At 36.5% G+C, this 24692-nt stretch overlaps 1 protein-coding gene across 1 annotated transcript in view; it reads left to right on the top strand.

Moving 5' to 3' along the window:
- Trpa1 (transient receptor potential cation channel, subfamily A, member 1) overlaps positions 1 to 24692 on the top strand; it is a 49691-nt gene that overhangs the window by 1237 nt on the left and 23762 nt on the right. Inside the window, exons 2-13 of the mRNA XM_013028417.1 lie at positions 5424 to 5583; positions 7560 to 7735; positions 12949 to 13056; positions 15172 to 15280; positions 15449 to 15594; positions 16182 to 16318; positions 18433 to 18481; positions 20260 to 20359; positions 21164 to 21264; positions 22279 to 22448; positions 22536 to 22700; positions 23557 to 23671. Of these exons, the coding sequence (XP_012883871.1) occupies positions 5424 to 5583; positions 7560 to 7735; positions 12949 to 13056; positions 15172 to 15280; positions 15449 to 15594; positions 16182 to 16318; positions 18433 to 18481; positions 20260 to 20359; positions 21164 to 21264; positions 22279 to 22448; positions 22536 to 22700; positions 23557 to 23671 (1536 nt within the window). The remainder of the gene's footprint in view (positions 1 to 5423; positions 5584 to 7559; positions 7736 to 12948; positions 13057 to 15171; positions 15281 to 15448; positions 15595 to 16181; positions 16319 to 18432; positions 18482 to 20259; positions 20360 to 21163; positions 21265 to 22278; positions 22449 to 22535; positions 22701 to 23556; positions 23672 to 24692) is intronic.

The following is a 24692-nucleotide window of genomic DNA, read 5'->3' as shown; positions in this document are numbered from 1 at the left end:
TCTTTGCTCCTTTCCCTCCCTCCCTTCCATCTTTCTTTCTTATAAAGTTTTTTTTTTTTTGGTCCGTAGTGGGGCTTGAACTCTGGGCCTGGGCGCTGTCCCTCAGCTCTTCAGCTCAAGGCGAGCGCTCTACCACTTGAGCTACAGCGCCACTTCCAGTTTTCTGGTGGTTTATTGGAGATAGGAGTCTCACGGTCTCTCCTGCCCGGGCTGGCTTTGAACCGCGATCCTCAGATCTCAGCCTCCTGAGTAGCTAGGATTACAGGCTTGAGCCACCAGCGCCCGGCCCATCTTTCTTTGTTTATTTCTCTTTCCCTTCTCCCTCCCTCCCTTTCTCTTTCTTTCTTTCATTGCTTCTTTCTTTCATTCTTCTCTCTTTTTCTTCCTTCCTTCCTTCCTCTTTCTTTCTCTCTGCCTTCCTTTCTTTCTTTCTTTCTCTAAGGCTTGTCAAGGCCTCTTGATATCACTCTGCTTTCTTGCTCATGGCCATTACCCTACCACTTGATCCATGTGTCCAGCCCAGCTCTTTGATGGCTAACTGGAGATGGAGTCTCTTAGACATTTCTTTCCAGGCTGACTTTGAACCTGGATGCTCCAAGTCTCAACTTCCTGGATAGAATTACAGTTATTTGTGAGTAGTTCTGTCTGCTAACGTCATAACAGTCATGAGGCATATACAGCTTGACTTGGGGTAGAAATTGCCAAATTGTGAAATGTTTGCAATGACTTAACACCACTGTGAGTAATGTGTGAGTTAGAGATGTGTAGTAAATCACACAAACCCACAAACCAGGCCTACAAAGAGGAATTTCTTTGCCTATCTAGATTTACCACCAGATTTCCCCCCTCCTTAATACTAACATAATAATCATTGCCTTTTGGCCTAGTTAAAGAACTGAGTCATGAATGAATAGGATAAAGTCTTTGGAACTAATTTAGGAGAAGACAAAAAGTTTAAATTAAACAAAACCAGTCATGACTTGCTGAAGGATTTCTGCAACTCAGTTTCAATATCCAGGCTTTCACATATTTTATTTAGTTTTTTTTATTGTTGCTACTGTTGGTTTTGAAGTACTAGGACTTGAATGCAGGACCTTGTGCTCAATTGTGTTACCACTTGAGCCATACCTCCAGCCTTGATGTCTTATTTAGTTGTGTTGTTTAAGTCAAGTGGAGACATTTGGGTGGATCATTTAGGTCCTACATTAGGACCAAGAATATAGAGTATACGTGTAATCTCAGCAATAAGGAGACTGAGGCAGGAGGACTGATTGGGAGTCCAAGGCCACCCTGGGATACGAAGAGCCCTATCCGAAAAACAAAATAGAAACCAGAAAACCAATGAATAAAACTGTAGCTTATAGGCTGAGGACTTTTGATATGTTATTTTATTAAGTACAGTAATTCTAGATCATTCTATAAAAAATCTCAGTTCTTAGAATCACGTCAGTTCTATGGAGAGTTTTTATTCTAATGAATTTCTTGATAACTTCCAATTTGACAAATAAAGCATATAACATATATTCATCAACACACACACATACACACTCAGAAATATTAACCAAGTTGAGGAATCACTGAGCACTTGCAAAATGAGAAATGTGCAAAAGAACTATCAAATAGATGCTTTTATCCTTATTCCATAACTCTTTCAAGGAAGTTAATACTTTAGCATTTAGCCTTTGCTTTTTTATAGTCTGTCTCCTTAGTTTTCCTTTCTTTTTGCTCTACTACTTCTTTAGTAAGATAAAACAGATGGATTCGATATTTCAAATGTAAAGGAATTAGAATTAGCTTCTGTAAAAGTGATGCCGTCTAATAGATATGAACCTAATCCTGTAGCTCAAAATCCTATAGAACCTGGTGACCCAGCAATAGGAAACCATTTCCACTGGGCACATATGATTTGTCTAGGCTTGCTTACCTGCAACCATTTCTCTAATGAACCTCTTCAAAGCCTGAAAACATATCAGGTTCTGGCCTGAGGCTGAGAGCCCACCTCATGTGTTGCTTTTCAGTGTTTAGCTGCTGTTTTGTTCCTATGACTTCCATAGTACTTGGAGGCATCTGCACCTAAAGAGTGTAAAACTGGGTGACAGCACAGGGCTTACAGGATCTGTGCATTGTCCTTTCCAGTGCAAAGAGCACAGAAGGTAAATCCCTTCATTGTCATTCAAAAAACATGAAAATCAAGTGCTAAAATGCTTCCTAACTGATTCTAAGATAAAGCAAGACATTAAAGAAGTAACATTTGTGTAAGAAGCTCATCTTAAATTAAATTTACTAGTGATTACGTGTAAATTCAGAAATATTTCAATGGTCGTTCCTATATGCTGGAGCCACTAAAGGTATATGTGGTTTATACAGAATTCTTTGTTGTTGTTGTTGTTGTTGACAATTGACAAATATTTGTGTATGTATGTGTGCTTGAATTCAGGTCCGGGGTACTGTACCTGAGCTTTTTCACTCAATGCTAATGCTCTACTACTTTGGCCTCAGCTCCATTTCCAGCTTTTTTTTTGGTTAATTGAAGATAAGAGTCTCATGGAACTTTCTGCCTGAGCTGGCCTCAAACCTTGATCTCCAGATCTCAGCATCTTGAGTTGCTAGGATTATAGACATGAGCCACCATTACCCAGGGACAAGTTACAGATCTTTACCATGCCACAGTAGAAAACCACTTTCTTCGTTGCTGCTTGCCTTGTGATAACAAAGGCAGAATCCAAAGTTCAAGTCTTTGAGATTAAATTCTTATCCCAACCTGACTTCTCTAACTGCATGAAAATACTGTACATATGTCAGCATTTTACTTTGGCAGCTTTTCTTTTCAGTAATAAGAAATGTCCTATCTTTAAAATAACAAATTAGGATAATGACAAACATATATAAATATATAAATGACAAACAAAATATAAAGTAGATGTATTAATCTTTTGTTAGGAGACATTATTTTTTGCATTTTCATGAAAATGTTTTATAGTGGCTTCTGTGAAAAATGACTTGTAAAACATTTTGCTTTTGGTATGTGTAATGAAATATTGATTAGAGAATTATGGCTGAGTGCTGGTGGCTGTAATCCTAGCTACTCAGGAGGCTGGGGAGGAAAGTCCATGAGACTCTTATCTCCAGTTAACTAGCAAAAAACTGGACATGGCACTGTGTCTCAAAGTAGTAGAGTGCTAGCTAGCCTTTTGTGAAAAAGCTCAGGACATTGCCCAGGCCTGAATTCAAGCCCCAATACCAGCACACACACACACACACACACACACACACACACACACACACACACACATTTGTTAATTGTCAATTAAAAAATAGAAAATAGTTATTAAAATTTTAGGGAAACTTTTTATTTGGCCTCTGGAAGATATACTGAGAAATTATTTTAACCTGTATAGTACTGTAGAATACAATGTATTTCCATTTATTTTGCCTATTTTTTGTATTGATATGTTTATGCTTCTAGAAAATTAAAACTTAACAAATAGTCTAGGAGATTTCTAATGTATAAAGTACTATGTAGCTTCTCCTGCTGTCTATAAAGCTTTAAACTTTCCTTTCTTCCTCTTTCCTTTGCTGTTTCTCTAGAAAGATATTTACAGCTATGGAATTAAATGTACAAATGTGTAGTAAATATTGAATATATTTTTAGACAAGAGATCATGAAAGGACTAGAAGGCTTCTCAAACTTATTCTCAGAATCCCATTAAACTTAAACAATATGGAGCATTATTAAACTTAAACAATATGGAGCATCCTGAAGAATGTTTGTGTTGAGCTATAGCTACTAGGACTTATCATATTAGAAATTAAAGTGTTTAGCATTCTTAAAACAAGAGAGAACACATCAATTCCTATAGCCATTAATTCTTTGTAATCCTACATTTTGTGGAATATGGAAGAGTGGATAGTAAATCCAGGGAGAATATGAGAGAGGCATAAGGGAAGGATGGTCTCTTGGGCTATCAGCAGGGGTAGGTTGGATGTGGGAAGCTGAAGGAAGCTGAATGGATGTAGAACAAGGAGAAGCATCAGATGTCATTCGTGCAAGTGAAGAACCTCAAGCAAATAAGCAGAGCAAGCCAGCACAGCATGGGTTTGAAAATGCTGGGCTTGGGCTAGGAAGGTGGCTCAGTGGTAGAGTGCTTGCCTTGCATGCATGAGGCCCTGAGTTCGATTCGTCAGCACCACATAAGCAGAAAAAAAAAGCCGGAGTGGCTCTGTGGCTCAAGTGGTAGAGAGCTAGCCTTAAGCTGAAGAGCTGAGGGACAGCGCCCAGGCCCAGAGTTCAGGCCCCACGACTGGACCCCCCCCCAAAAAAAATGCTGGGATTCCAGAGGAGGGTACCATATACAATCAGGAATGTGTCAACATTTGGCTTCTGTCTGGGTTTGGCGTCCCAACATGCAATTCAACTTTGTACTTTTTACCTTTCCTGTGGTAGCCAAACATCAGAATACCTAATGTATTGACATTTCTGGCATCTGTGATTTAGCATGTGGCCAATATTATCACCGTATGTAAGCAATGTAAAAATGTTAGCAGTAAACCAGGAGCCAGTTTCTCATATACTAACTATTCAGGAGGCTGAGATCTGAGGTTCATGGTTTGAAGCCAGCCCAGGGCAGTAAAGTCCTTGAAACTCTTATCTCCAATAAACTAGGGAAAAAAAGTGCTGGAAGTGAAGCTCTGGCTTAAATGGTAAAGTGCTAGCCTAGAGTAAAAGAAGTTCAGGGACAGTGCCTAGGTCCTGAGTTCAAGCCCCAGGACCCACCCCCACAAACACACACATACACACACACACACACACACACATTAAAATACATGTTAGCAGTAGAATAAATTCTGCCTTTTAGCTTCACTGATACCTCTTCATTCTCAAGTATAAGTAACAGTGCTAGAAATAACTTTTAATAAAAATCATCAAATAAAGTATATTTAAATGCTGCTGTACAAAAGATTTTGAAAATTGTCAGCCTTCTAATAGTGTCTAGAAAATGTAGTTAATGTTTACAAGTTATGATAAGAAAACTAAAACACTTATTTGCATGCTATCAATATTTATGCATTTGCTTTACCTTCTATCTGTAAGTATTTTGATAGTTTTGAATACTGGGATATGAGTGTTGTTCAGTAGCTTTCTTGTTCAAGGCTAGTGTTTTACCAGTAGAGCCACAACTCCACTCCTGTTTTTGGTTTTGGTTTTGTTTTTGCTGGTTAATTGGATATAAGATTCTCACAGACTTTTCAGCCTGAGCTGGCTTCAAACTGGAATCCTCAGATTTCAGCCTCCTGAGTAGCTACAGGCTTAAGCCACTGATGCCTAGTTACTAGTAAAGTTTTTAAGCTATAAAGTGAGTAACTTTATATTAGTACATTTTGCAAATGTTTGTTTAGGGTAACATATTTTTCTCTACCTATAGGTGGATTGTGAAAGAAGTGTGTATAAATTGCACAAATGCATGAGGAACCTAAGAAAATCAAACAAAGATGAGGATGAGAATGTCTCCCCTTTGCATCATGCTGCAGCTGAAGGTCAAGTTGAATTAATGAAGATGATCATCAGTGGCTCTTCTTGCGATGGTAAATAAATGTTACTGTAATGGTTCCACAGACCCATCATCCCTTAGATTTATTGAGATCTGTGGTATGTAGAGATTCTGAAGGGTATATTAGTATACAAAGGACCAGAATGTTTCACTTGAGTGGGAATTTCCCTATATTTGAGTGCTCTTCAAATTTTGCCTCCTAAGTTATGACATCCTCTCTCTCCTTGCCTAGAAAATCCAACATTGGACATATCTGGGAAATCCAACATAAGACAATGAAATAGTGGATGCCACAGATATTTAAACAGGGAGGTGTAGGATAAAATCTTTATGATAGAACCCCACTAATACTGTGAAAGTGTATTAGAAGGCCAATTCAAAATTGATGGCGAGCTGTGTGTGTGGCAGATGCTTTTAATATCATTACTTGGGCAGGGGAAGAGATAGGAGGATGGAGAGTTTGAGGCCAGCATGGGCTACATAGCAAGACATTGTTTCAAAAACTACATCTTCTCTGAAATCCATTTTATTTATTTATTTATATTTAATTTTTGTGAAAATACTGTACAGAGGGGTTAAAATTACATGAGCAAGGTGATGGGTACATTTCTTATCAAGCATTGTTGCCTCCCACTTTGTTTTTAAGTGTAAAGGGAAAATGAAATTCCATTCATGTGGCTGAAATAGGGCCAGGGGGAGATTCAGGATATATCACATGCAGTGTCAATAGTGCTGGACAATAGGATTGAATCTGAAGAGTAAGTGTACTAGAGTTGTGCCTGACTTTGAGATTCCTAACATAGGGAAGTAGGCTAGTAGTATAAATAAACCATCCCAGGGAGGAGGCCTAAAACTAACCAGAAACAAAGTGAGTGTCTGAGGTTAAGGGGATTTGGTCATGCTGAGTTTATATAGGCTAGCGGATCACCGCTTGGAAATGCACAGTAGAACCAGAACTATAGAAGGAAGGGATTTCCCTCAACTACCAGGGGCTATTATTGCATAGGAAGTAGATGAGAGTGAGAAATGTGCTTTAGGAAACCATTCATTGCTAACAAAAAGTGGTTAAGGCCTGAGGACCAACAGTTAGAGACAAATAGTAGAGGAAGATTAGAACGGACAAGAGAGAGGTGGACAAGAGTGATGACGGTGCCCAAGCCAAGGAAAGGCATTGTGACTGATGAATTCCAAGGACCAGCTAGTCCAAAGACATCAAATATGAGAGGTCAATAGCCTCAATAACGTTTGTACAAATGAATTGTGAAGAATAGTAAAGATGAGGTCATATTCAAGTTATTTGGTTATAGAGTAGAAGAGTAGAAGTATAGATCCTTGTTTAGTGCTTGATGTGTGGCTACAGCTTGCTCAGTTGGAATGACTATTGAGGGTTGGATGAAATCACAGTTACATGGAACACATAGATTGCCTGGCATACAGTTTCTGCTCTTATATTATCTCAATATTTTATCACAGCCTCCAAATTCATAAATAATAGAAACATTTGGCTATAGGACTATCTATTATTTCTTGTGGATACTAGAGACTGAAATTTATCTCAGCTTACAAGATCAGTGCCACAGTTCCAAAAAGTTGTCTTAATTCCAAACATACCCATTAGATGTTTCTTGAGAACTGAAACTCTAGTATTGTTTTTTAATGTGTGACAGTACGGGGGGCTTGAACTGGGGCCTGGGCACAGCTCCTTAGCTTATTTTTTCAAGGCTTGAGCTCCAATACTTGAGCTACAGCTTCTCTTCTGTAGTTAATTGGCAATTACGAGTTTCACAGACTGCCTGGGCTGCCTTTTAACTGTGATCCTCAGATCTCAGCCTTCTGAGTAGGTAGGATTACGGCTGTGAACTACTGGTACCCAACTGAAACTGTATTTTCATTTCTCATAAAGGAGATGCAGCTGATTATACTTAGACTTGGCACTGAGATCTAAAGTGTGCAGGTACTTAGGGGATATTCAATGGAATTAGAACAAAACACTTTGCTATTGTCTTCCAGTGCTGAATGCAATGGATGATTATGGAAACACCCCTTTGCACTGGGCTGCAGAGAACAACCAGGTTGGAAGTGTGAAGTTCCTTCTCTGCCAAGGAGCAAACCCAAACCTCCGAAACAGCAACATGATGGCTCCCCTTCACATAGCTGTGCAGGGCACGTACAATGAGATCACCAAGGTTAGTGTGCCAGACCACTTCCGAAGGCCTGACTGCTGGAGGGGTGTGGTGCCCATAGCTGCTTCTCTCTCCAGATCCATAGTGACCAATCTAAACTGCCACAGTAAATGAAATGTGATCATTATAAGTATTTACTCTTAACAACTGATGATGATGATAGTAGTGAGGGTAGTGGTTGTGATGGCGATGGTGATGACATTTAAAAAATAGCTTTAGCTTATTATATGTGCCGATTCTAAGACTCAGGTCTTAGGCACTATAACTTAGCCTTTTTGCTTAAGTCTGATTCTCTTCCACTAAAGCCACACTTCTATTTCTGGCTCTTTGGTGGTTAATTGAATACAAAAGTCTCATGGCTTTAAATTGGAATTTTCAGGTCTTAGCCTCCTGAGTAGCTAGGTTATAGATGTAAGCCACTAATACCCATTTTACTACCATAAATTTTATTCACTTTTAAATTTTATTTTATTGTAAAGATGCTGTACAGAGGGGTTACAGTTATATGAGTAAGGTAGTAAGGACATTTCTTTTCGAGCATTGTTACCCATCTTCTGTTTTTCTTCCACTATCCCTTCCCACCCGTATCTCCCTCCCCTCCTCGCACCGAAGTTGTAAAGTTCATTTCCAACAATTAATGTTTCTGTGCTTATTAAATTCTTATTAAGAACCATCTATACATTAAGTCTATTATTTTACAGCTGAACAAGGCAGAGAAAATTAAATAACTTGCCTAACATCCTGAATGATGAAAACAAGAATTAGAAATTCGTCTCTTTCAAAAGTTCCCAAGATCAGGCTTTGGCACTCTTAGTCTCATTGATTTTATGATTCATAGTAGGAAGGTCGTGAGCACTTTGGCAAAGATAGAAAATACAATTGTAATGTGCTGTTTTTGTTAGAGCAGGAGGCCTGTTAGAATACAGGCTAGCAGAAAATACATAGACAACATTGGGAAATTTTCTTATTTTTTCAAAAGTTGAGAGTGAATTTCTTCTAAGAAAGGAAATATTGGTGAATGTCCATCAGGTGAAAATTAGATTTAGTCCCTGACTTTTCAACTACATCTCAGAGCCTCACAGGTACAATAGAAAATACATGTACTTCTTTAACAAAGAATGCCATTTTACAAATGAATCATGTTCTTCATGTTCTTTTTTTTTTGGTGGGGGTCCAGTCGTGGGGCCTGAACTCTGGACCTGGGCACTGTCCCTCAGCTCTTCAGCTCAAGGCTAGCACTCTACCACTTGAGCCACAGTGCCACTTCCAGCTTTTTTCTTTTTGCTTATGTGGTGCTGAGGAATTGAACCCAGGGCCTCAGGCATGCAAGGCAAGCACTCTACCACTGAGCCACCTTCCCAGCCCCCTTCATGTTCATTTCTAAGTTAAGCTATTTGGAACTAACAATAAACTTTCCTGTGGAAATAATTTTGGTAATGATGATTTTGCTTTTGTACTAAGCCATACCCAAATCTAACTATGTATAAATAAGTAAAGATAAGATGATGTTGGGCAAAATGAACCCCAAAATAAGGACACAAGTGGTTTTTTCTTTCTTGCTATTGTTTCTAACGTATTTATAAGGTGATTTTTTTGTTGTTGCTTTGTATGCCCCTTCCCCATGGTATGTGAAAACCCCTGTTTTCACTGTATTTGATGTTGGTATAATTTGGGGAGGGAAAAGAAAAAACAAAATTTTTAAATAGGGATACAGATGCACCCATTGCAACAATGAAATGTACAAGATGCTATGTTGAAAATGAACTTTACAACTTTGGCATGGGGGAGGGGCAGGGGGTACTGGCAGGGGAGTGCAGTTGTGGAGATGGGAGGGCAGGGATAGGAAGGGGAAACAAAGGAGGAGGCAACAATGCTTGATAAGAAATGTACTCATTACCTTGCTCATATAATTGTAACCCCTCTGTATAGTATTTTCACAATAAAAAAAATAAGCAAAGAGATCCATTTCCCTTTAACAAAAACTTTTAGCCCTCCAAAATGGGCATACAGGGACAAAGGGAAGCCTGCTTCATGTTGTCTCACTGTATCTGATTTGAACATCATAATTCTTAACATGTAGTATTGTCAATAAATATTCACATGCTTTTCTTTCTACCGGATGGTTATCAATGAAAGAGGAACTCTGCTTTGCTAATGTCTCTAGTGCCCAGCACTGTACTGCTAAGTGGTGGCTGCTAAATGAATGAATGAATGAGTGATTAGAGGAGATTGCTGAGGAACTATAAAGCTGTGGCAAGATGACCTCTGGGGAGGTTATTAGAAAGTCCCATGAGAATACACTTTTTTTTTGCCAGTCCTGGAGCTTGAACTCTGGGCGTGGGCTAGCTCAAGGCCAGCACTCTTAACACTGAGCTACAGCTTCGCTTCCAGTTTTTTCTATGATTAACTCGTGATGAGTCTCCTGGAGTTCTTGAACCATGATCCCCAGATCTGAGCTTCCTAAGTAGCTAGGATTACAGACATGAGCTGCTGGTGCCCAACAAACATTTTTATTTTAATGTCTACATTATACATGTTCCGTATAGAAAGGAACATGTTGGGTTGGGTCCCTAGTCTTTGTAGGGAACCCTCAGCAATGTCAGAGGCTGTCTGAAGACTTTTCAGAGACAAATGCCCATTAATATAATTAATGTTGACTCTAAAAGTATGATTTGGGAATTAGAAAATTTCAGACCAATAAATACAGAAAGGTGATTATTGCATAGAAATAGAACAAAAAGGATTTAAAATAAGCTCATAACAGATTTATAAACTAGATTGTAGACATAAAAGAAATGTTGCTGGGTCATGACTAGAAAAAGAAGAGATGTATGGTCATGAAAGGACTGAAATAATCTCTTCTTTCTTGGTGCCACCAGCCATAACATCATCGAAAACTATTCTTAAACCCATCTGCTTCAGTAGAGATATCAGGAATAGGAAGCAGATGGAGTAAAGCCCTAAAGCCTACCTCTACACATATGCCCAGAGCACTGGCCTACACCCACCAGCCCTTGACCATTTACAGAGTATCTTCCAGTCTTCCCTGAGACTTTCCGCCATTGCCCATATGATTGTAAAATAAAAGAGGTGTAATCTGTTTATCACCTCACATTCTTACATGGGCAATACATAGGCAGTACAATATTCTATGGGGCCCATTGGACTGGGAATTAGTCAGTGGTCTTCTATCTCCATAGTCTTTGTTCTGGGATATAATCTCAAAATATCAACTTATTTGCCCTTTTTGGATTCCTATCTCAGGGATCTCTAGAGAGTTCACCTCTCAGGTTTCCAGAAATGCCTAGTCATGATTAAATTTGTATACTTTCATTGCTCTCTCTAGAAGATAGAACTTGAAGGCTTAGTATCATGTGTAAAAGAACCTTTCAACATTTATACAAAGAGATTTTTTTCATTTTAACCCTTTAAATGTCACAGATTATAGATTTGTAGCATTTGTTAGAGTATAGTTATTGTACTGTCATATGCATAACTTTAAAAAAGCTGTTTAAATTATATGCAATTTTAGATCTGTTCTACTACCCTATTGGTTAGAATGTAAAATTGTTCAACCACTCTGGAAAGCAGTATGGAGGTTTCTCAAAGACTAAACATAGGGCTTCCTTATGATCTAGAAACCCCACTCCTGGGCATCTATTCAATTAACCACACTAAAGCCACACTAAAGCTACAATCACAACCATGTTCATTGCAGCATGATTTACCATAGCCAAGATATGGAATCAACCCAGATATCCCTCAGTGGACAAATGTTTGTGTGTGTGTGTGTGTATGTGTATGTGTGTGTATAAATTCTACTCATGTATCTGAAAGAGTGATATTCCATCCATGCATAAGGAAATGGAAAGACTCGGAAAAAATCATATTAAGCGATGTAAGCCAGACCCAGAGAAACATGGGTTTCATGTTTTCCCTCATTTGTGGTAACAAGAATGTGTCTATAAATCTACATACAAGTAAACACACTGGATACTAAACAAGAAAATACTATGGGACATGGTAAATTATACAGGTCTCTAGATAGTCACACAAGTAAGACCAAAGGAGGATATTTATAGGAGCAGATCACAAAGGTTCAATAGCTATGTGTATATAAATAATATTTTAATAAATGGCCTTCAAGAATCGGAAATAAGTGGGGTTTTATTGTGGTTGTTGCTGTTTCTTGTTGTCTTCCTTTTGTCTTGCTTGTTAGTTTGTCTTTGAGAGGGTAAGGGAGCACAGAAAAGATAGGACAAAGGACAAACAAATACTGGATACTATGTGGAAAATGAACTATACAACTTGTGGGTGATGAGAGGAAGCAAAAACTGGGAGAGAATGAGGGAAGGGATGACATGGTTCAAAACAAAATGTACTCATTACATGACTCATATAACTATAACCCCTCTGGACATCACCTCTACAATGACAATAAAATATTTTTTGAAGGAACAGAGTGAGAAGTTGTCTAAAATCCAGGAAATGATCTTTTTGGTTTTATTTCCTTGTATCCATTGTCAGTTTCCTCATGTTGTTGAGCCCTAAAACCTAGAAGTTTCTCCTAGGAGCAGAGCTTCTTAGTGGCCAAATTTATTTGCTGACATTCACACTGGGACATATTCTATTGGGAATGTACTCTGATAACATAGTTATTTAATAAACCTTTTGAAAAGTTAAAATATGTCATAGTTTTATCACACCATTTTATCAAGAGGAGAAGTATCTGGTGGGTCAGTTCAAAGATGTTAGTTTTAGGAGGAAAGAAAAAACATGAAGTAATTTTTGTTAAGTTGAATCCCATCCTTCTATCATTTCTCTTTCTCTTTTCTTCCTTGTCTTCCCATGCCTCTTTCATTCTCCTCGTGTACACATTCCAAATACTTCTACAAAGTAATTTTTGAAAATATCACTTAATGTAATTCACTTTAAAAATAGTAAGTATTCAGTGAAACTCCAATATGTATCTATAATTGTATTCTATTTTCAATTCCATAACTCAACATTGCCTTAATTGATGTGATATTACACTTATAATTTTATCCATTTTGGTTAATTTACTTTCTATCCATTATATGCAAGTTTGTTAAGAGAGTTAAATGAAGTGGAAAAAGACATCTCAGCATCTGAGAGCTTAGAGTCGAGGGAAAATAAGTTCTTATTTGGAAATCTGAAAATTTTCTTCTTGACAATTGTTCCTCTCTCCTGTGTAGGTCTTAACTGAGCACAGCACTACTGATATTAATTTGGAAGGAGAAAACGGAAACACAGCGGTATTGAGCACATGTGCCAGAGATAATAGTGAAGCACTGAATATTTTGGTTTGTATGATATTATTTTGCTATTTTCTTTTCACAGAAGATTGGTTTAAAATCTTAGTTCTGTATATTTTTATGTCTTTCTACATTCTTAGATCCTAAATGGACTTAACATTGAATGTGGAGCATATGAATCATGTTGAAATAATGTTTCATGGAAGATGTGAGAAAACTCAAGTACAAGGAAATATAGGCAAGAAAAATTAAGATGAAACTAAGGCTTAGGCTAGAATAAAAATGCAAAGTGTACTAGCAAGTATATTGATAAAGATATTTAATTCTGAGCCTCCAAGTAGTCAAAGGTAAAGATGAATTATTTGACCCATAATATAAAAACCAAAAGGAACATAGCCATTCCAGCTCCCAAGAGCAGCATTGTTACCTCAGTTTTCAAATGGGAAAATATCAGCAATGTAATGACTAAAGATTCTCAACCACTGTCCTGAGTGTGCAGAACCAGTCTATTCTCAGGAAAGGCTACCTGGGGGTCCAGAAAGACTAGCAATGGGGATTACAATTTGGTGACTTCATTTGCTTCTGTCATTACCTTTTTAATGCACTCCTAGAATTCCAGGCAATAGCTTTCTGTCAAATATTCTTTAATCTCATGTGTACTATTCAGAACAGTTTCTGTATTTGTTATCTATTTTTATTATCTTTAAGTAGTTGTACAAAGGAGTTGCCATTCAATAAAGCAGTTTATGAATACAAATCATCTTGGTCAATGTCACCCCTTTTAACATTCTTCTAAATCTCTCCCAACCCCAGTCCTTTCCTTGCTTTTCTTAATATTGTAGAAAGTTTAGGATTTTATTCTCTCCCTTTCCTCTTCATTCATCTACCCCTCTCTCCTTAACCCTACTCCTCTATTCAAGTACCTCCTTTCTGGTTTTATTGGTTGAACTGTGAGTTAGCCTTTCTATGAAATTACATTGAGTTCTCCCTGAATCTTACCATTGATTTTGCTTATTCAACACTCCAAAGAAAGAACATAAAATGAAAACATTTTAAAATGATTACCTATACTTGCATGTGCAAATATATGTTAATATATTCACTAGATAGACTTAGAAATGAATATGTAGCCTACAAGCTGACATGATTATACCAAAAAGAGAATACAGTACATAATAAAAAGAATGAAAATAAACTTCACTCCAACCAAAAACTAAAAATAATTAGATAGAAAATAGGAAAAATTAGAACAATTATATATACATATATATGTTCATACATACATATATACATAATTGCATATATGCATATTTGCAAGCATATATGTGCATATATATTTAAGATGTTATCTCTTTCCAAGTATAAGTTTTATGTGTATACTGTGTGATGGTATTGTTTTATAAAGAATTTGCTCAAAAATGTATTTGTTAACAATATGTTTTTTTGAGGCATATGCTCCATTTTTAAGAACACAAAATTATACAGAGGCACACATATATGTTAAACACATGCATATGCTTATCCTGGCTCTCAGATGCAAGATTTTAAGAATTTACTTTCAAAGTCTGATATATCATAATGGTGAAAGGTACTTAAAATTGAAGTTTAAGGTATACAAAATAGTACTTCAAAGTGATTGGCTCAGGTGAAATGATAAATCCTAATTCTAATTTTTGTGTAGTAAAGAACATTTATTAATGAAAATAACTGATTTTCTTGATTTTATAACTACTGGTATATTATTAATCTTTATTTATAGCTTATATAGTTCTTATTAACTTTAAATAAATAAAGGAAAAATCTGGAGACTATCACTTTATTTTCATAGAAATTGCAACACAGCATAGAGATCATGATATTCTTTTTTTTAAATATTCATACATTCCATTAAAGTATGTTGCATTTATGAGTTATCAAGTTGATAATTTTGAATCACGGTGTTACTCCATCTTCAAAAGTTATAATGTAAGTATATTGAAGAATCTTAGCCTACTTCTGAAATTACTGTCTTTCATAGATTTTTGTATAAGTACAAAGTCTCTATGTTTTTATTGTGGCCCAGGGAAGTAGAACATTCCAGGAATGGCACAGATATACACATTCACTCTTGTGATTTCGGGTTTAACTCATGTCATTGACTTTTGTCTTTATCTTTTCCACCAGTTAAGTAAAGGAGCAAAACTCTGTAAGTCGAATAAGTGGGGAGATTACCCTGTACACCAGGCTGCGTTTTCAGGTGCCAAAAAATGCATGGAACTAATATTAAAGTTTGGTGAGTAGAGACTTGCTTTAATTCTTCGAAATACAGAAGAGTGTCCTGGTAGATATGCTTGAGAAGTTTCTAATAGGATCTCTGCATAATCTTTCATGTAAGTCTAAATTTCCTTATAAAATCTTATTTTATTGAAATGTTCATTTCAAATTATACTTCCTTTTAAAGGTGAGGAGAGTGGATACACCCGGGAGTCTCATATCAATTTTGTGAATAACAAGAAAGTCAGCCCACTCCACCTGGCAGTTCAGAGTGGTGACTTGGAAATGATTAAAATGTGTCTGGACAATGGTGCACACATTGACCTGCAGGAGGTATTTGTTCATACTTTGTAAGATACTTTTATTTTAGAACCATCACAAGATGTATCTTGTAATGTATCTCAAGATACATTACAATTTATTTACAGTAAAATGTGAATTGGAAATGTATATAGCAGAAAGTATATAGTATTCCCTTCTGTTCTAGTAAAAGCACAATATCTTGATTTTTATATTTGTAAATTTCAATGTATCTAAAACAATTACAAATGCAGATGCAGTAAAGACTACAAACAGCTCACCCATCATTAAATAACTCAAAGTGTTCCCTCAAGTACAATAATAAATTATTGTCATCCAGGAACTCTGAATTCCAATCATGAATATCTTTGGTTATAATTCCATCCTGAACAGTTAACATATTTTAGTTTTGGACCCGTCTAACTAATTTCTAAGGATATGTATATACAAGAATTGAGTGACCCCGGGGCCAGTTATGGGTGACTAAAAGTATAGATTTCAGGTCTTTGCCTGTCAGTGTCTGGAATTTTGTTGAACAACATGTTTTCCACAAAACAGTATATAAGTTATATCCTCCTCTGAGATATAAACACTGACTCTGCTATCAAACCTGTTTCTAGAATGGCAAGTGCATGGCCCTTCATTTTGCTGCAACCCAAGGAGCCACTGAGATTGTTAAAATGATGATCTCTTCCTATTCTGGTAACAATGATATTGTTAATGCTGTTGATGGAAATCATGAGACTCTGTTGCACAGGCAAGTTCCCCACTTCTCATTCTGTATAAAGATCTTTAGCCTTCACAAGTTCAATTATACATTCAGCAAAAGGATTCTAAACAATTTTAGCCCAAGAGAGAAGAACAACTAACAAAGGTCCTATAGTTCAACTGGATGTTTTTCTATAGCCTAGATATCAAAACACATTGTTAAACTGATTTTTACAGAATAAAATTTCCATTGGTGTGTTCTGTATTCTTAGGCCACTAGATTTAGGCTCAAGAATAACTTCCTATGTGCTAAGGAAAGCCAACACACATGACTTTCTAAGCCATTTCAGTCCATCCTGCTTCAGTTCTCCCATGCTCAGTGAAGACAATGGGGCAGGAACAGGTGCAAAACACAGACACCTCCAATCTCTTCTACTGGCCCTCACAAGTATGGATAGATATTTTCCAAATATGCAGCTTTGGGAAAAATCTCCCCAGATGACATATTTCTTTGCAGTTTAACAGAAACATAGTAAGTAAAGTGCCTAAAAACTATAGTCTTCATACTGCGATAGGGGGTGTAGATTGAGAATTTGGGGGAAAGTTTTGTGAAGTTTGGGGGGAAGTGTTAATCTGTCCCCCTGTGAGTAAAAGAAGTAGATGAGATGTCTGTCTCTCCCTCAATTTCTTTCTTGCTCTCTGTTTCTCTCTTCTCTCCTCTCTTCTTCCTCCCTGTGTCTCTGGTTCTGTTTCTCTCTGTCTCTTTCTCTTTTTCTAATACAACAATCGCAAAACACACATACGCCACAGACTTTTAATTAGACTTGAATCATGGAATGTCAGAAAAGAGCTCACAAATCGACACTAGGTAACTGGACCAGAAATTCTACTGTACTTCCAAGGGAAAAAGAAACTCCAGCTAAAATGTAAGGTGGCTTCTAAATTGTAGGCTTCTAAATATGAGGATGAATATGCATTAACTGCTATGAAATATTCATGGATAAAAGGAACTTCTACTTCTGAGAAATTTGTGAGCAACAAATTTGTTGTGAGCAACAAATCACCAAAAGACTTATTTACTTCAAATGAATCAAGAAAGATAATAACCTGAAAAATTTAAAAATAAGGATTTTCAAAAGTTAAGAAGGAATAATCAGTTATGAAGATAAATATATATCACAACAGAAGATTAAGAAAACAAGCTTGCATATATTATATAAATCCAGGACTAGTGATACGAAGTGATATGACAAGAGCCAGCTAGGAACTCTTAAAAATTTTGAAAGAAGGCAAAATTTAGAGTTAGGGAGTTTGGGGAACATCTAGACTAGAATTTCTCAAATCGCTATATAATAAAATCATACAATTGTTTATAAAGTTCCAATGCCAAAGAAGACCCTCAGATTCAAATCTCTGATAGGAGTACCAGAGATTTTTAGAACTCTTTGATTCCAATATTATTCAATTTGGAAATCTGGTGACTGGAGTATAGTTAAAATGAACCTTTTGAATACAATCTTAAATAGCAAATGTGCCTAAGAAGGAATTGGTTTAGAAAAATAGAGACTTAATATTTCAACTCCTAAAGTTTCTAAATATAATTAATATTTTTATCCAGAAAAGCAACCTCTTATGAGGCTTTCGGTAAAAATAAAAAATCTGATTCTCAAATCCATAAATAAAAGACCAAGAAGAGGCGATAAAGTTTGTGAAAGGAATATAGAAATGGAATTTACACTATAAAGCATGGTTTTAGCATGTGTTACAGTGCTGCTCTACTATTTGCTTTACTAATTAGCACTACCCTTTTAACTGACTGTGACTTTAACTCTCTCCATTAGTGTTGGCTTCATAAACATTCAGGGAAGCTAAAGTTATCTTGTTAGCTTTTGTAACTAAACAGGTCTCAAGCAGGGGAGGGGGGGGTAGGAGGGAGGCTATTGAACTCCAGAGGTAAATTTTAAGTGTGTCTTGCTTGAATTTGATTTTCTCCTATCACCATGACTTTGAAAATATGCTAATCAGAATCAGTGGTAAATTCTGAGAGATTACTAATCATTAACATATCATATTATTTGATATTCAGCTAAGGACTTGTATTCTGATATAATAACTTTGTTTTCTATATTTTTATCAATATTATCTCAATTTTCTTTTTTGCAGAGCCTCATTATTTGATCATCATGAGCTAGCAGACTACTTAATTTCAGTGGTAATTATTCAACCAATAAGTGTACTTTTCTTAATTATTATTTACAGTTGAAAACTCATTATCTAAGTATATAATCTTGATTTTCAAAATTAAACCACTTGTTAGTTTCTCACATTGCAATGAAGAAAGGGTTCCATGTTGACAACTAGAGTATATTTTGTAGGGATGTATCATGGCCAACCTTCTTACCAAAGTGTGCCTTCTGATGTCCCCATCAATGCTTTCCTGCTTAGAGCTTATTTGGCTATTCCAAGTAGAGGCCTTTTGATGGTCCGTGAACCAGTTGAGAGTACAGGTCTTAAGGAGTTCCACTAATCCTTCCTCAGCATCAGTGGCTTGAGGCAGACATGGACTTTCAACTTAAGTTGCCTTCACCTGCCAGTAAGCTTTTAGTCCCATGCCTTGCCACCACCTGTCAAGCCAGGAAAAACAAAGAGATTGAGAAAAATTATTGAGGAATTCTTGCAAATGTAAGCATGAGGTCTTTTTTTACTGTAAGCAATCAACTTTTGAATTAAAGTTTTACAAGTCCTGTAAATGGATACATCTATGATAGCCCTTTATAGGTCCACCATAGTAGCTAAAAATAGAGTTTCACATGTATATAACACAAGTGTGTTGCCAGTAACAGCTACTGAAATCATAATGATTATGTAAAAGAATCTTAGAAGGCCTCAGTGAACATCATGGGTATTTTGACACACACGCTTTCCTGGGGATGCTGCCATCTGTTCCCTCCGCTAGCAAGAGAACTATGGCAGACTTGCACCTGACACCAGTCTCTCAGAGGGGACCAGCAGCCAGTCACCCGTGTCCACTAGATCCTGAACGAAGGGAAATGTCCATAATCAGTGTTTAAACTTTTGGATTACCCTGTCAAAATATAGACTTATTTTCAGGAAATTCTCAAAGGCTTCTTTTTTTGTTTTTTGTTTTTGTTCCAGGAAACATTATCATTGTAATATTTTATAATACTTACAATATTTTATAATACTTATAAAATATAATTGTTAAATTTAGAACATGGTGGTATGCAGATTTGAACTCAGGGACTCACACTTGTTAGGCAAGTACTCTATTATCTCTTAGCTTATTTTTCAGGTAGGGCCTTTTGCCTTTGTTTATTTTATTTTTTCCAAGGGCTGGCCTCGAACTATAAAACTAATAACTCTGACATAGCTGATATTGATTAGATGCTTGATTAGATGATGATTGATATCAGTTAGATATTCAGTTTGTTGAAATTGAGTCTCTCTAACTTATTTTTGCTAGGGCTGGCCTCAAATCATTATTCTGTTCCTTGAGTAAGTGTTATGATAAGCATGTGCCATCATTTGGGCCTTTAAATAAAAATTGTCTCAGAGAAAAGCTGAACAGAAAACTTTACCTTAGTAATTTCAATACAGTTATTTTAGTTTATCTGTGTCAAAAGACATAAAATTCATATATGCAATCTACAAGTTTATTTAAAATAATTTCTTAGCTTTGATATTAGAGGGTTTTATTTTTAGGGTTTACAAAGCAATACAACTATTACAAGATAGCAGTTAGACACCTAACATGTGAGAATATTTTCAACATTGAAATTATCTTAAAAAGCCCTGATTTCTGATATTCTAATGTACAAAATAGAGGGAAATTTCACGTAATGCAATGCTTAGTCATGTGCTTGAGTAGTGTCCATAATATAGATGCTCTATCCCACTGTATTTCTGATACTTCAGTGCAAGCTGATTGATCTGTGCATAGCTCTTTGTGAATGACTTACTTTGTCTTAGGGAGCAGATATCAACACCACTGATTCAGAAGGGCGCTCTCCTCTGATATTAGCAACGGCCTCTGCATCTTGGAATATTGTGAATTTGCTACTCTCTAAAGGTACAAAGATGGAGCAAGCCAAGTCTTTGGAATAAACATTTATTTACTTGTGTTCCTGTATATGAAGCCTTGACTTTCACCTGTTATGTATCGAACAGAACACTTCCCATTTCTAGTAAAGGAGGAATTTCAGAATAGTGATAGATAACATTCATAGGCAATAGTTACACATCAGGTGTTTGCTGAACATTCTATCAGTTGTCTATAAATGAGTCAATTCTCTATGGTATAGGTGTTGTAACCATCCCTGTTACATCCATTAACTTACTGCTGTGAGAACAAAGAGTAGAGCTGTCCCCAACTCTTCCCATCCCCTCCCCCTCTTCTCCTTTCCACTTTACCTCCCATCATTCATCTTTCTGCTCCCTCTTCTCCTTTTTTCTCTTCAGAGAAGAAAGAGCTCTTCCCCCATTTCATTCTTTTTATTTTCCAATTGCTCCATATTCTTCAAAAGTTAGGGTTTAAGGGTGACATTGTCCAAAAAAGAAATTAACTCTTTACCTGGCTTATGTAACTGTAACCCCTATATACATCACCCTTATGATGACAAAATGTTTTTTAAGTTATGGCTTTATGTATTCATGTAATATATCAAACATTTGCTACCTCACACACATGTACATGTGCACAGATACAGACAAACATGCACCATATTTTTAAACATTTAGTTTTTCCATCTACATTAAATTTTCTGTTGAAGGTTGGCAAAAAGTTTTAGTCAAGATATTAAGTTGAAAATTTACCATAAGCCATCCTTTCAATAAATGTTAAGAATTCTAATTTATATTATATTCTTTTTTATAGGTGCAAAGGTTGATATAAAAGATCATCTTGGACGTAACTTCTTACATTTGACTGTACAGCAACCTTATGGATTAAAAAATTTGCAACCTGAGTTTATGCAGGTAAGGTATGTCTGTGGATTTTCACAGATTGAGCTGTGTTTTGCAGGAAATAAGCTGGTTTTGTTTGCTATGAATTTTACTGATATGAAAATTTATTCAGGGATTTCAAAACTGTTTTAACATAAAAGTGCTGTATTTGAATGTGTATTCCCATTGTGGTGGTGGTGGTGGTGGTGGTGGTGGTGATGCTGATGATGCTGATGCTGATGCTGATGATAATGATAGTTCATTGAATTTGGTTTTTGGTTTTTGATGTTACAAAGAATTGTTATACATACACATCTATAATAAGGATACATCTTAATTTTAAAGTCATGTTTCCTTCAATCATTCATGGTTATAAATTTTATAACAGTGAGAAAGTTAAGTATGTAAGCAAATTAACAATATTCTACCAAGAATCTCCTTGATACACTTGACTTATTGATTCCAGGCTGAAAGCAGTATCTCTATATTTATATTTATCAGTAGTTACAGACTGGGCATATGTGAAATGTGCCATTTTTAGTAATAAATAGATTTTTATACAGTGTCTCCCTTTAATAATCAATCAAAACACCTGTACTTGAATATTTTAAACAAAATTAACAATGTCTATTAATTTGAGTAAGTGACTCATTTGCTCTGCTTTGTTTTGTTTAATATACTATAAAAAAAACAGATAAGCCTAATTTTAATATTCTCATCCATTTGCTTAAAAGAACATGTTAAGCATTCTTTTGGGAAATAAAGGAAGAGATTAGAAAGTATGGCCACATATGTTTGGAAAATGCTGTTTAGGTACATTCCCTGACTGCAGAATCTCTCAGAGCCTTTAATAGGGTAATGTACATTTTAGAGAGAGCATGATATCTCATCCTTACTTATTTTATCCTAATATCCTTTAGGTAGTTTACAGGTTTGTCCTTGAGGAATACAAATTGACACTTATTGGAAAATTCTATGCTGCAGAGTACTTAGAAAAATGCTGTATTAACACAATAGAGTTCTATACAAATATTCATTTTCCCATAGATGCAACATATTAAGGAGCTTGTGATGGATGAAGACAATGAAGGGTGTACCCCTCTTCATTACGCATGCAGACAGGGGGTCCCTGTCTCGGTAAATAACCTACTTGGTTTCAACGTGTCTATTCATTCAAAAAGCAAAGATAAGAAATCACCCTTGCATTTTGCAGCCAGGTAAAAGCCAGTCTTCATGATCTATGAGTATGTCCTTCTCTGGTGTAATACAGACTTTGAAAATACATAAACATACTATCTTTCAAGTTATGGGCGAATCAATACTTGTCAGAGGCTCCTGCAAGACATAAGTGACACAAGGCTCTTGAATGAAGGGGATCTCCACGGGATGACTCCTCTCCACCTGGCCGCCAAGAATGGGCATGATAAAGTTGTTCAACTTCTACTGAAGAAAGGAGCATTGTTTCTCAGGTGAGGACATGTGGAGCTTCAGTATTAGGTTGCCGTTTTCTATATTTTAATTATGTTATCTTAATTTTTATCTCACTAAACATTTCTGTCCATCGTATTCTTAAAACATACGTGAGTTTTCAATTGTTTAAAGGCAATATCACTATGTGTCAGTGGCTCATGCCTGTAATCCTAGCTACTCAGTTGACTGAAATATGAGGATTGTTGTTCAAAACCAGCTTGAACAGGAAAGTCAGCAAGAAATCTCCAATTAACCACCAAAAGCTGAAAGTAGAGCTGTGGCTCAAGAGGTAGAGCTCTAGCCTTGAGCAAAAAAGCTTATGGGCAGGGCTCAGACCCTGAGATCAAGCTCCAGGGCTACCCTTACCACCCCCAATGATGTTATTATTAACACTAACTATTAACCATAAAAACTAATGCTACTATTATGGAGCATTATTGGCACAATATTTAATGAAACAATACAACAAAATTGAAAATAGCATTCAATAGCACATAGCACCTTTATATGACACAAACATGTGGTCATTTCCTTCATCCTCAAACATTTGGTAATGTGTTTATGTGCTCTATATTTTAACCTCCTGACTAAAATATTTGTTTGGATTATGTTATTGATAGATAATTATATGCTAAATATCAAAGTGGTGCCCACTTTGTCATTCGACCCACATACCATGAACAGAGTGGTTGCCATCCCACATTTCATCTGTATATTTTTTTATTGTGAAAATACCATAGAGGGGGTTACAATTACATGAGCAAGGTAATGAGTACATTTCTTATCGAGCATTGTTGCCTCCTCCTTTGTTGCTGTATACTGTGAGCACAGATCCTTTCTCAACTCTCTTGACAGTGACCACAATGGCTGGACGGCTTTGCATCATGCTTCCATGGGCGGGTACACTCAGACCATGAAGGTCATTCTGGATACCAATTTGAAGTGCACAGATCGGCTAGATGAAGAGGGGGTAGGTACTCTATTTTTCTTGCCAAACTCAAAATCGGATTCCAAAATTGCCAGGAAGCCTTCATCTTAGCTATCTGCTCTCTCCCTGTCCTTTTCTACCTCCAGCCTTTTGTTGTGGTAAGGTTTGAGCAACAGGGAAACAGAAATGGGAGAACACTAAGTGGCCACCTTTCCATGGTCACACAGGCCCTTCCAGACCCATTAGACTTGAAGATAAAGCTTTCACCATGCTCTGGTGAACCTAGAAGAATGAACAGAGCAGGACTGAGTTTTTACGAAATTGGGTTGTTTTGAAGTCCATTGATTGGAAAGACTGACTGTCTTTTGTGGTGCTATTAATGCCCTTCCTCCTTTGAAGAGTGTTGAAATATACATTGTTCATGAAATGACAGACATAGGAAGTCACTCTTGTCTGCTTTTAAAATGTCTTCTCACTGCAAGACAGAGAAGTGGCAACCTTACGACAATCTAATTTGTTTTTACTAGCTTATAAACCCCAAATTGGGAAAGCACAGCTCTTAGAGATGAGCAATCTCCTTGGAATATTCTCCTTTATATTCACAGCATCCTTAGCTGAATGCCTGCCCTGTTTCCTTGTGGAATCACCTCCCTATAAACAAATACACACACACACACACACACACACACACACACACACAGAGGCACACACACACACACTATATTAGGATGATAAATGCATTATTTCAAAGCATGATGATTCTGAATAAATCTTAAATTGATGCATTTGAGTATTGAATAGTTAAGTCTGTGAAGCATTTCTTTAGAGCAATTCCACAATACTATAAGACAATGATTTTCCATTGTCCCATTTTTTCTTCTTTTTATTGTTATTGTAAAGGTGATATACAGTGAGGTTGCAGATAAGTAATATAAGTCAGATAATGAGTAATTTCTTTTTAAACAGTATCACCTCTTCCCTTGTTTTCTCCCAATTTTTTCACTCCTGCTCCTCCTGCCCCACAATTCATGTAGTTCATTTTCAATGTCATGTCTAGTATCAC

Source organism: Dipodomys ordii, unplaced genomic scaffold, assembly GCF_000151885.1.
Source record: "Dipodomys ordii isolate 6190 unplaced genomic scaffold, Dord_2.0 Scaffold109, whole genome shotgun sequence".
Lineage (NCBI taxonomy): Eukaryota > Metazoa > Chordata > Mammalia > Rodentia > Heteromyidae > Dipodomys > Dipodomys ordii.
Note: the sequence above shows the minus strand (reverse complement) of the source record. Positions and strands in the feature narration are given on the sequence as shown.